Here is a 13,842-nt window from a genome sequence, read left to right as displayed (position 1 = left end):
TAATTTCTGTATTGGTTGGGACAATAAACTTTTAAAATGGAGAGACTGCTAACTGATGTGTAAGTATAAAATCTTTAGTAATTATACAAAAAGGCACTTAAGTGCTTTGAGTGTTTAAAATAAGAGAGAAGGAGATAAAAGATTATACAGTATTTAATTCTTTGAAAAACTTGATGAAGCTGAAAATCTGAAATGACTGAAACCTTAAAACCTCTCCTACTTGGAGTATTTTTCAAAGCTATACAAGCTTTAAAGTTGGGCAGCTCTAGGTTCAAATGGTCTTTGCCATTTACGAGATATGTCAAACAAGAAATAATCTTGAGGTTAGATTTACCAGGGAAGGTTTCATAGAGAAGTTAGGACTTGATATTAACCTCAAAGAATGAGTGGGTTTGGCTGTGGATTGGCTGCAAGAAGGCTAATGCACGGAGTAGAAGTGAAAACTGAAAAGCAAGGAAGAATCACCACCATGTGCATGAAGAGGAAAAGGTCAGATGGCTGGATGAAGCCATATTAGAACTAATTTTTTAAGTATGTGCTAGCACAGTGCTAGGTGCTTTTGGAGTACAATATTACCCTCATTCTAGAAAATAAGGAAAGTGAGACTCAAGAGATCTGTACAGGGTGGAGATAATTTTTTAATTGATCAGTAACTTGACATATAAAATTGCAAAGGAAGTGGTACAGAATAATGAAAAAAACCCATACCTGAATCAATATAATGTTAAAGTTCTAGCTCTCTCATTAAACTATAAAGGGCCACAGGCCTGTGGGGTAAGGATCTTTACATCTAAGGGGAAGGGAATGAATTAGATGAGCTGTAAGTCCTTTCCAGTACAGACTTTAAAAAAATTCTATCATTTTATACACTTAAGCCATAAGACAAAATAACTAAACTAGTATGTGGCTAAAAAGGAAAGAAAAAACACCATAGGGCGCCTGGGTGGCTCAGATGGTTGAGCGTCTGCCTTCGGCTCAGGTCATGATCCCAGGGTCCTGGGGTCGAGTCCCACATCGGGCTCCTTGCTCAGCAGGGAGTCTGCTTCTCCCTCTCCCTCTCCCTCTGCTTGTTATCTCTCTGTCTCTCTCACAAATGAATAAATAAAATCTTAATAAAAAAAAGAAAAAACACCATAAAATGGACAATTTATTTATTTTTTAAGTGGACAATTTAAAGCAATCACCTGAACCTATCCAATGATTTCATGTAAAGCAGTCCAAAAAAATCTAAACTAAAAGCTATCCTTGCTCAGGTCTCTAGGACTAAATCAAAGATTTAGTTAAATCTAAATCACTAAAATAACATTAACTGATCAAAATGACAGCAAAAATAAGAGTCCCCAATTATAAGAATAATAAACACCTACAAAAGCCACAGAGGAGGACTGACAACCAGGATGCATACTTCTCAACAGGCAACCCACAGCCGAAAGCTCACTTCCTGGAACCCCAGTAAAACCCAAGCCTCAACAACATAGTAACCATCTCTGGAATAAAGACATGAGGTGGAAAAATTAAACAGAGAAATTTTCAAATTGAACAGTAAGGCTGTCACTCAATAAAAAACAAAGAACTTGAAGAAATAAGTTAAAATATTCTTAGGAAACTAGGCCCACCAAGCAAAATATCAACAAATAGGAAAATCTGAGCTATACCTGAGAATAACCTAGTACTGAAAATTCCCTTTAATGATTATAATCTTGAGACTGAAATCAAAAGGATAAAAATCAGAATAATAAAACAAAAAATTGGGCCCACTAAACTGTTAAATACAGATGCTATTTTATTGGAAAGAAAATTAGTATACTTGTATTATTAAATCAAAGTGCAAAATCAAAAAACATTTGCTTTGAGGGGAGAAATAAGTTAGGAGATTATTAGCTGGAACCTAGCAATTTTATAATTGCCAACTGATTTAAAATTATTTTAAAAAGTTCTAACAACATTCCCCCAAAAAACTACTTGATGGCTTTTACTCCATGCCAAAAAAGAAAAATATTTTCTATTGTAAAGTTTTAAAGTAATCAAACAGCAGGATAAAAAAGATGCACAAAAGGGGGAATCAGAGACTTAAAATGCAGCCAGATTTTGGTTTTCTGGACCTCTGATTATTGCAAATAGACCAACATACTGCACGTCAGGCCTAAACTCACTGACGAGTCCATGTGCAAGTGCAGGACAGGAAGCTGCGGCTAAAAAAACACGGACAGTGGTCGGGAGTGACGCAGGGGGCGGGGATCAACGAGTTCCAGCATGTCAAAAAACATGCTAAATATTCATAGAAATGTGACACAGCCACCATTTCAAAAGACTGGGGTGGTCTCAGGCCAAACTAATACAGTACAGAAATTAAAAGGGAGCTGTGCCAGGTAGATCACACTGGAATATCACACTAGGGGACCAATTTTATTAGACTAGCAAGAGAAAACTGCCAGCAATATACTCCAGGTCAGAGCAGCAGCAGAGCGGCTAGGAGAACAAGTCTGGATTTATACTGTGGCTCTGCTACTTATCAGCTCTGCAAAACCAGGGCAAGTCACTTAAACTCTTCAGTTTTCACTTTCTCGGTTGTGAAATGGGGAAAATCGTATCCACCTCACATTGTACGCACACAGACACCACTAGCTGTCACTGATTCATGTGCGTCTTAGTTGGGAGAACTGAGTAACAGAGGAAAGGTGTGACTTAAACGCTAAGGGCAGGGCATGAATGAGGGCACTCTTTAAATAGCAAAAAGGCTATAGAAAAAGAGAGGTCCTCAAGATGACAGCGAGGAGCAGGAATACATGCTATCTAGAACAGAGGAAACTAAAAATATTATATATAAAATACATAACTGCTGAAATTTTTTAAAAATGAAGAACAACCCATGAAACACACCGAGGGGCTGCCGTGGGGGCAGAAGTGAAAGGTGGGGGGAAGAATCTAGGTTCTCCACACATACCACTTCGCAGATTTTACTTTGGAAGCATACAAGAAATTTTTAAAACTACAAAACACACAAAAAATTATTTAAAGCAATCTCTAAACATTGAAAAGAAACAAATTAATTAAAATATGAATCCAGTGAATGGCCTTACCACAGAAACTATTCTGATTTAAAACACAGGAATTTAAAAAAGAATAATATAATAATTTTATAACTGCCAACTGATTTAAAATTATTTTAAAAAGTTCTAACAACATTCCCCCAAAAAACTACTTGATGGCTTTACTCCATGCCAAAAAAGAAAAATATTTTCTATTGTGAAGTTTTAAAGTAATCAAACAGCAGGATAAAAAAGATGCACAAAATCTATATGAAGAAACTTAAGATAAAGGGGATTTAGTGTCTTATCAAAAATTATATAGCATGCTTCGGCTAAAACAGTGATCTTTTGACTCCATGTCCAATGCTGTCTTAATTAAGTTACATGTCTTACATCGTCCCTTTCTTCCTTATATGTTCATCCCTCTCTAGATCCTAAATTCTCTGAGGGCAAAGATTACCTGTCATTTTGTGTCCCTGCAGTTTGGGCAGGAGTGGGAGATGGGGATGGAGATTTAAGTGTCTAGAGAAGAATCAAGATTCAAGAAATGTTGGTGGCAGGGCACCTGGGTGGCTCAGTCAAGTTAAGCGTCTGCCTTCAGCTCTGGTCATGATCCCAGGGTCCTGGGATTAAGCCCCCTGTCAGGCTCTGAGCTCAGCAGGGAGTCTGCTTATCTCTCTGCCCCCTCCCCCTCCCCATAAATGTTTCACAGGTCTTAAAACTTCAAGAGCCGGGAGCCTGAGTGGCTCAGTCGGTCAAGTGACTGACTTTGGCTCAGGTCATGATCCCAGTGTCCTGGGATCAAGCCCTGCATCGGGCTCCCTGCTCAGCAGGGGAGTCTGCTTCTCCCCCTCCCCCTGCTCATGCTCTCTCTTTCAAATAAATAAATAAAAATCTTTAAAAAATATATAAATAATAAAAAATAAATTAAAAAAAAAACTTCAAGAGCTATAAGTACTATCCATAACACCTGGTGATCAGTTAAAATGACAAATGAGCACTTTTTCAGCACAACCACACTTGCTCCTGATGGGAGTTAAGTAAGTGTCCACAGGTTCAGAAATCACTCGTTTCACAATATGGAACTGAATGATATACTAAGTTACTTTGAAAACAATCTTTTATCATTTGTGATCTATATTCTCAAAAACTACAGTCCATCACCCCAGTGAAACCATTCTATGTTCTAGTTAGGAACATGGCCACCCTTTCAGAACTATACCCTTTCCCCCTACATTATGTCACTTAGAAGTAATTTACAGAGGGATAAAATAATTCTCTCTCTACAGCTAAGGCTGGACCTTACAAGTACCTGATTAGTATTTCTGATCGGCATGTAGTCCTCATCTTCTTGTTCTTCAGAGCAGTGACGAGTTTTCTTCTTGTGTTTTTTACTTGTGTGTGAGTGACTTGATTTTGAATCTTCTGCTTGCTCCTCTAGTACAAGATCATATTTTGCACTGCAGCAGCTAGTTAAGGACAGATGTGAGAACTGACACTGATAATACATCAAAACATAAGAATCTGGTAAACAGAGGTGGCCATGAGGCTAAAAATTTTTTAAAGCAAAAAGCACCTCACAAGCATAAGAGTCTTTTTCTAAAACATAACTACTTCGTATTTTCTTTCAGGAAAAACGGAAAGAACCCTGACCTTAAATAAACAATTAACAACTGGCAAGTGAGTGGGCAAAAAACATGGAGGGCAAAAAAAGCTAAATCCACAAATGAAAATTTAAGTAGCCATAAAAAATAAGGAAACCTATTTGTCAGTAATGAAAAAAAACTTAAACTTACAAAATGAGGTAAGTTTCACTGGAAAAAATTAAGATATGACAAACCCCAATGCCAGAGGAGCTACAGGAGATAGAAGATACATTCCTGTGACTCCTCTGTTGAAGTACTAATTAGTTCAATCCTATAGGAGGAAATTTAGCAATGCCTCGCAACAGCCGCCACATTTAAATTGAAGAATTTATAAAAGATTAAAATAAGTTAAATGAACAAAGGTATATATAACAATTATTTTTTGTAACAGAAATCGAGAGTAACAAAAGCCTAGTAATAAGGACATTCTTAAATATACTGTAGAACTTCAACAGGATATACAAAGAAAGTTATTAGCAATGATAAGTAAATGCTATGAAAAAAACCAGAAAAGTGTTTATGAAAAATTAAAAGTGGAAAAAGCTTGAAATAAAAATTGTTTATACCATATGGTAATCATAACTTTACAAATCATAAAAGATCAAGATTTGAAGGAAACAACGAGAAATGGTATCATTTGTCTAGATGGTAAATTGTGAGTGGATCTTTTTTTCTTAGTTGAAGTGTAGTTGACATACAATATTGTATTAGTTTCAAGTGTACAACACAGTGACTCAATATTTATAGACGTGAGTGAACCTTAATTTCACATAAATGTGGTATGAAAATTACGATAATGTGTTTTAATTCAGAGAGATGTATTTTCTCTAATACACTATCATGTCTTAGAATAAGAGAAAATATAAAACCGTTACACCCTGTTGAAAATAATCTCAAATTCTAAAATAGTGTTTGAGGAAGGCTGACAAGGGCCAGAATAGTGGTTTTCAAAAAAAAAGCTTAGGAGGAAGCCCAAAATGCAGAGCTGTTTTAGAGGCGTGTGCAACTAGAGGAATGGTGGACACACTTCCCCCAGGACTAGAGCGTCAGGTCTGTTTTCACGACACCGCAGCTCTATGCCTTCCTCAGGGACATCTCACTTCTACATAACATTAAACAGGAAAATGCTGCATCCTCTTGGCTTTTCACAAGATGGCTAAAGATGGCCAGTCAGCCTGTACCATATCCTATTCCTACTCCATTATCTCTAACTTCTTTTCTCCTTTATACTACGTCACACTGTTTCCAGAGTAGCTTCTGGAGCCTCTCCTTTTGCAGGTACGAATTCAACAGCCCTTGCCCAGGACTTCACTTACTGTGTTGCTTTACACATGCAGCTCCCTCCATCCAAAACCCATTTAGTGTGTCACAGCCAGCATTTTGTAATAATGTAGAATGGAAAACAGAATATATGGCACCTAATAAAAATACTATGGCATTTCTGTTTCAATTATGTGTGCGCGTGAATGGCTGTACTTGGATTGTGCTAGGCATAACATAAACTAGATTTCTTAAATGATGGATCAAGTCAGAGAAAACAGCCTCCCATCATAGCTCTTCCCCCATATTCAAGGTGAGCTTTAATGTCACTTCTCTTAGTGTTACCTGAGGGTCCTCCCTGATTCCTCACCTCTACAAGCCCCATATCCCACAAATGTACTTCTTTGCAACACTCTAGACATATTTATATTTGATTCCTGGTAATTATTTAATGTCTGTTCATCCCCCCTCCAACAATAAAACATAAGGTCTATGAGGGCAGGGGCTATGTTTCACTGCTAAGCTGGCTGTGTAACAGACGCCAAATAAGTACTTGTTGATTATTTACCATATCGCCAAGACACTTGTCACATCTCTTCTCCCTCGTTTACCCACTATCTTCTACTCACTACTATAGGCAACACTTGCATGTGTCAAATCCTTCCGAAGTCCTTTGAATTAACCATAGATTTGTGATCTCTCTGACTTCCTTTCCCCAATTTATTCCCCAAGGTCTACCCTGGCCAAATTAAACTTGCCTTTCCTTTTGTTCTATTTTTAATCTTATTAGTAGTCTAATTTACAATAATTTCTCTTTTTCTCAAGATCCATAAAAGTGTATCTCCACCATGCCTTTTTAACTTAAAGCTTATCTAATTATATATTTAAAAAAACCCACTAAACTTATCTGATTATTAGATTGTCCTCTGAATCTCCTTTCCCTGCCATAGTAAAAAAGTCACATAATACATAATATACAAGGTGGGTAAAAAAAAAAAAAAAAAAATATATATATATATATCTCTTACATATTATAAACACATGTTCTGTCACTCTATTATTGTACCTGAGATTATAAAGGCCTTGCTAAAATGAAATCAATTACCAAGAAAGACTATCTTACTGGGTCAGACTCAAGAATTTCCTTTTTCCTTGTTTAATATTCTGTTTGAGAATGATTAACAATGGTTTGCATCAGGTCATGTCTGTCTTCTCCATCAATTTCAAAAGACTGAAAGCTGACACTGTTCAATACTAGCCACATGTGGTTGTTTAAATTAATTAAAATTAAGCAAACTTTAAAATTCAGTTCCTCAGTCCATTTCACATGCTCAAAAAACACATGTGGTTGGTAGCTACACTGGATGGTGGAGATAGTTTCCATCACTGTAGAAACTTCTATTGGATAGTAACTGGGCTACAGATTTATTCTCAAACATGCCTGGTTTCTTTTCTTAGCTTTTAGTAATCTATCATCTTGAATTTAGAACATTTTAATACTACATATTCTTCCTTTTCAGCCTGAACTATTTACCTCTATGAGGAAAAAGATGAAAGACACCTCCTTGTACTTTACACTCTATGTCTGCACTTCCTTTTATCTGCCCTACACACTTCCCTTCTGCCAGCTGCAGCTACTAGTGGTTAGCCTAAATTTAATTTCAAAGATTTGTTAAATAAATCTCAAGTGTATCCCACCCATACCTTTTATGATTTTAATATTTCAATCATATCCCCCCTTACGTACATCTTTTTAGACTACATCTTAGCTTACTGTTTGGTATGCTTGCGTGTGAAAGCCGCCTCCTCGTGTCAGCACATATCAGACTTTATCCTCCTGTCATGCCTCTTACACCTTACAATGCTTTATGCACTGTAGACAGTCAACACAGTTTTTCAAACGACTGTATAACAAGTCAACCTGATATTCATCTTTCCCTGATGAATACTTGGAAAAGAAATGTCTAAGACAGGTGTGGGAAAGAGAATCCCTAAAACACCAACAGAAATTAGGAAACAAAGAAACCATTTACCAGAAAGAATCACAAAAGAAATAACTTTCGCAATGTGAAGAGTGATAGATTTATAATGAGAATATCAATGAACAAATTAAAATGACATAATGTAAACAGTATGTTTCACTGATTTTTACTTGTCTCAACTAAAACTTGGAAGAACCTAAATTAAAATGGTCAAGTCAATGGATTTCTTTTTAATCATATAAAAGCTAACTCTTACATACAAATAGGAGCCCAATAAATATTTGTTGCTAGACTGACAATGTACTAAGCAGAAAGAAGCAACCTAATCATGTAAGAGAACAACAGGATTTTGTTAATCTACATATTTGCCATCCAAAGAAGTTAAACATTATGAGGAAGGTTAACACCAAGAATTTAGCGTAGCTACACGAAGAAAATTTCTGAGTAAGAGGAATTTAAAACATTACAATTGTATACAAAATACAAATCTTACCTGAAGATTTCAGAATAAGTGTTAACCTTAACCTAAGAGTAAGGAGGGAAAAGAATTAGGCTAAAGATTTTTTTCAACCCTAACCTTATTCGTACATTAGAGAACATACCAAAAAAGAAAAGTTTATGTAAGACGTTGAAACAGGATCACAATAAACTAAACGATGTCTTCACAAACCACTGGATTCAGGAACCTTATCTTCTACAGACTGTGACTTTTTATAACATATCACACAGTATTCTACAGAGTGGATGGTCTATACATATTGACTAATTGGTTATTGTAAAGGATACTCCTGCTTGGGCTTTACTTTATCTTTCAAAACTAAATTAGATGGTTTATCCTGTTCCTTTTCATATTCCTTGAAATCACTCTTGGTGTATTTCCCACCTATTTATTAAAAAAAAAAAAAAAAAGACTTAGTAAAAAAACTCCCCTAACTTATTAAAGAACAAAAATTAATTTTAAGAGGTATAATACATCAGCTATTTTATAAATGGCATATACGTTGGCGGACAGAAAAAGGCTGAGAAGAAAACAAAAGAAGAGTAATTCATTCTCCATTACTATTTCAAATGAAACCCGTTTTGCTAAGTAGCTATATGCTGCCACCTAACGATATATGTGAGTAATTACAACATCAAACTTTCAAATCCTAAATGACACAGTGAATACATTTCACTGGGAAATAATGCAGTATTTAACTAGAGCCATTAAGTCCAGGAGAAAATTAGGTCCAAAGGAAATTGAGGGCTTGAGACTGGAGTCTGAGATCTGAGAGGCTTAGAAGTTGTAAAGAAGTGAGGCTTTAGGGGCGCCTGGGTGGCTCAGTCGGTTAAGCGACTGCCTTCGGCTCGGGTCATGATCCTGGAGTCCCGGGATCAAGTCCCGCATCGGGCTCCTGGCTCAGCAAGGAGTCTGCTTCTCCCTCTAACCCTCCCCCCTCTCATGTACTCTCTCTCTCATTCTCACTCTCTCAAAATAAATAAATCTTTAAAAAATAAAAAAAATAAAAAAAAAAGAAGTGAGGCTTTAAAGATCTCTGATCTGTCAGAAGAGACACTGACCAAGATCTCCAGAGCACCAAGCAGATAGCAGGACAGCAGGAATGTACACAGAAGTTCACTAAAGGGTGTGAAAGGGGAGGGCTGGCAACAACACCAAGCCTAAGTCACCTATATTCCCTCCCAAGTGCCAGAAATGAAATCAACAATCCCTTCAGAAAAATAGGACCTACTGTTATATCTTGACTGGCCCTCAGTGGCAGGGCCAGGAAAAAGCATCCTATGCAGCCCCTCTACTCCCAAGATGAAAACTGTATGTATAAAATATATATACTTCCTTTTTTAAAAGAGAAAGCTAACAAATATACATAAAACCTACATGGGAATAAAAACATGAAATAAGAGGAAATTCTAACATAAACACATATGTATGTATGTTCAAAGAATGTATGTGGAAAATAATACAAGAAACGGGTAAGAGTGGTTACCTCTGGGAAGGGAAATGGATAGATGAAGGAAGGGAGAGTTTTTAAACACCACCTTTTCAATTTTCTACCATGTGATAACTAAAACAAACAAACTTCAAAAAAACTTAAGAGTTTTGCACCTAGAAGAACCAAGCCATCAAAACCATCAAAATCATTACTTTGCAAATATGCCATGTTTGCAATGGGTAATTATAAGTAATTTATAACACAAAAATAGTAAATATATTCACCATCAGCTTAAATACACATATACACACACACACACTCCCCTGTATGTTAGATTCTTTTTTTTTTTTAAAGATTTTATTTATTTATTTGAAAGAGAGAATGAGATAGAGAGAGAGAGCATGAGAGGGGGGAGGGTCCGAGGGAGAGGCAGACTCCCTGCTGAGCAGGGAGCCCGATGCGGGACTCGATCCCGGGACTCCAGGATCATGACCTGAGCCGAAGGCAGTCGCTTAACCAACTGAGCCACCCAGGCGCCCCTGTATGTTAGATTCTTGCTAGCACCTACGTGAAACCATAAATGGCAGAAGTTCCATCAATAAACATTTCTCCTAATGAACAACACTAAGGCAAAGGAGGTACAGGCACACACGTACACACACACACACACAATGCACACGCACGCACGCACACGCATGCACAGTGAACAGAAACAAAGGAAGCTGAACCAACATACCTTTTCCTTTCCACTTAACCTTTGCAACAGACTGGCTAAAATCCACATGTATTCTTCTGTCGTCTATAAGGACATTGTCCATTTTGAAGAACGCCTTCTCACAATCTTCTTCCTGATAATAATTACAAAAACTCAAGCATAAATCTTTATGGAAAAAATTTCTGCAGCTAGAACAAATACTGAAAACACAGCAAGTCTGTTGTTACTAACACTAATATTTGAGTGCCTATCGCACACCAGATGCTGTTGCATGCTCTGCATCTATGAGCTCAGTTAACTCTGATACAAGCATATGAAGTACTACCTATTATCTCCATTTTCTCAAAGAGAAAACATCTGTTTAGAAAGGTACAGAAGTTGCCAAAGGTCAGCTGGCAAAGGTGAGAGCCAGGATTTGAGCCGAGGCAGTGTGACTGTAGTGGACATACATACACTTGCAAATTGTGCTGTACAAGTCCATCTATAAACCCTTTCATTCGAAACCCAAAAATATTCTGAAAGTTGAAAGCTGTTTTTATAAATTTGGTGTTAAAATCCATTTGACAGGGGAGCCTGGGAGGCTCAGTCGTTAAGCGGCTGCCTTCGGCGCAGGTCATGATTCCAGGGTCCTGAGATGGAGCCCCACATCAGGCTCCCTGCTCGGCAGGAGGCCTGCTTCTCCCTCTCCTGCTCCCCCTGCTTGTGTTCCCTCTCTCGCTGTCTCTCTCTCTGTGAAATAAATAAAATCTTTAAAAAAATAACATAAAATCCATTTGACAACAAAACTTGACCTAACAGAAGACCGTGGCCTTGATTTGTTCCACTTAGTATGAATATGCATTTGTTTCAGTGCAGAAATATTTTGTGAATGATTATGGAGTGCTGACCCAGAGGAGTATTACACAGTCCACACCTTTCTAAGTTCTGAAAAAGCCTGAAATCAGAAACATAGCTACCCCCAGGGGTGTGGATAATGGACTGTGGGCCTGAGATACCAAGGTCGGTGTTACATAAGGATTCTTCCTGTCAGCAACTTCACAAACCCCCTATTCTCCATTTCCGACATCTGAAGACTAGAAATGATGCATTTCAACCCAGCATTGATCAATTATCTCCTATATTCCTGGAAACATTCTCTGGCGTGCTCACAACTTACTAGAGACAATTCAGAGAAGAAGATAAAAAAACAAAAACTAGTTATAAATTTATTTACCATGTATGTCAAGAATTAAATGGATTATAAACTCCATAAAGATATAAAGCTTTATTCATCTTTGTATCTACATCATTTAGAACATCAGCTCGCACATGATAGGCAATCAGTGTTTTGCTCTTTTTTTTAAAGCTCTACATCCAACATGGGGCTCAAACTCATGACCCAAGAGGCGCATGTTCTACTGACTGAGCCAGCCAGAGGCCCCAACAATCAATGTATGTTTGATGAATCTGTAATGATTATACTTGGGCAGGCATAACTGCATCACTGTGCCCTTTCCCTAAAGAGAAAGTTCTCAGATACTTTACACTTATGTAGGCACCTGACTTATGACAAAGATGGCACTGCCAAGCTGTGTGGATAGGACAACCTTTTCAATAAACTAGGCTGAGTCCCCTTGCTATCCAATGTAAGAAAAATGAAATTTAACATGATACACATAATACACAAAAATCAAATTACAGATCTAAATGGGAAAGATTTTTCACAGCAAACCTTCTAAAGGTAGCATTGGAGGATATTTTTTTTTAAAGATTTTATTTATTTATTTGAGAGAGAGAGAATGAGAGACAGAGAGCAGGAGAGGGAAGAGGGTCAGAGGGAGAAGCAGACTCCCTGCTGAGCAGGGAGCCCGATGTGGGACTTGATCCCGGGACTCCAGGATCATGACCTGAGCCGAAAGCAGTCGCTTAACCAACTGAGCCACCCAGGCGCCCCAGCACTGGAGGATTTTTCATGACTGTGGGGGTAGACAAAGTTTTTTAAAACCAGCCATAAGAAAAATATTGACGAGGGGCGCGTGGGTGGCTCAGATGGTTAAGCGTCTGCCTTCGGCTCAAGTCATGATCCCAGGGTCCTGGGATTGAGTCCCACGTCAGGCTCCCTGCTCCTTGGGAGCCTGCTTCTCCCTCTGCCTCTCTCTCTCTCTCTGTCTCTCATGAATAAATAAATAAATAATCTTTAAAAAAAAAGAAAAAAATATTGACAAACTGAAGTAAAAATCAGAAATTTCTGCTTATCAAAAGACACCATTAAAAATGGGGAAAAGGCAAATCTATAGAAAAGATACTTGCAACACATATAACCAAAAAATAAGCTTGTATCCAGAAAATGTAAAGAATTCTTACAAATCAAGAAAAAGGCAGCCAAACATGCAATCAAAAAGTGGGCAAGTCTTGAACAGTTACTTCATTAAAAAAAAAAAAAAAAGACATCCAATGCAATAAACATATGAAAGGGGGCGCAACCAAGGAAATGCAAAATAAAACCATCATAAGATACCACTACACACTCACCAGAATGGATAAAAATTTTAAAGACTGACCATACCAAGAACTGACAGGGACTCTCACACATCGCTAGTGAAAGCGAAAATATAACCACTTAGGGGAAAAAAAAATACAACCACTCTGGAAAACTGATTAAAATAATCTACTATAGCCACAACTACCCTATGACCCAGCAATTCACTCATAGGTACATACCCAACAGAAATGCATACATATGTACACCAAAACATACGAAAGAAATGCCTTACAGTAGAACCATTCATAATAGCTCAAAACTACAAGGACCAAGCTGAATGGAAATCTAAATTGTTTTATATACACATAATAAAATACTATATGGCAACAAAAATCCATATACACATAATGAAATACCACGTCAATGGAAATTAATGAAAAAAGTTAACATGTTACTACATATGAAGTAACATATAAATCTTAGGAATACAACACTTAAGCAAAAGATGCTGGACACAAAAAACACACACTGTGTTTACATTTATATCAAGTTTAAAATTAGACAAAACAGGTCTATAATGTTACAAGTAGCAGTGATAGGGAGGGCCTCTGGAATTCTGGTTTTTTCTGCTATCGCAGTGCCTAAAATATAGAAGGTATTCGATAAATGCTCTGGAATAACTCACTTGGAAGGATAACTGTCACTTGGAAGGAGCTACTAGTGGACACACATCAGTCCAAAGCTGCATAGAAATGACACAGCCTCACATAGCAGCTAAAAGCAATAGGAGCAGTGTCAGATTTTTCTAAATTCAAATC

The 13,842-nt window shown here is 37.4% G+C and overlaps 1 protein-coding gene across 2 annotated transcripts in view; it reads right to left on the bottom strand.

Moving 5' to 3' along the window:
- Nucleotides 1-13,842, bottom strand: part of PPIL4 (peptidylprolyl isomerase like 4) — a 42,184-nt gene that overhangs the window by 5,629 nt on the left and 22,713 nt on the right. For both annotated transcript variants that reach the window (XM_088023843.1, XM_028103389.2), the window contains 3 exons: nt 10,585-10,696; nt 8,704-8,800; nt 4,342-4,489 (listed from right to left, as the gene is read on the bottom strand). In XM_088023843.1, the coding sequence (XP_087879969.1) occupies nt 4,342-4,489; nt 8,704-8,800; nt 10,585-10,696 (357 nt within the window). The remainder of the gene's footprint in view (nt 1-4,341; nt 4,490-8,703; nt 8,801-10,584; nt 10,697-13,842) is intronic.

The sequence above is a fragment of the Eumetopias jubatus genome, unplaced genomic scaffold (assembly GCF_037043125.1).
Source record: "Eumetopias jubatus isolate StellerSeaLion01/CBP00866 unplaced genomic scaffold, mEumJub1_p1.0 scaffold_6, whole genome shotgun sequence".
Taxonomy (NCBI): domain Eukaryota; kingdom Metazoa; phylum Chordata; class Mammalia; order Carnivora; family Otariidae; genus Eumetopias; species Eumetopias jubatus.
Note: the sequence above shows the minus strand (reverse complement) of the source record. Positions and strands in the feature narration are given on the sequence as shown.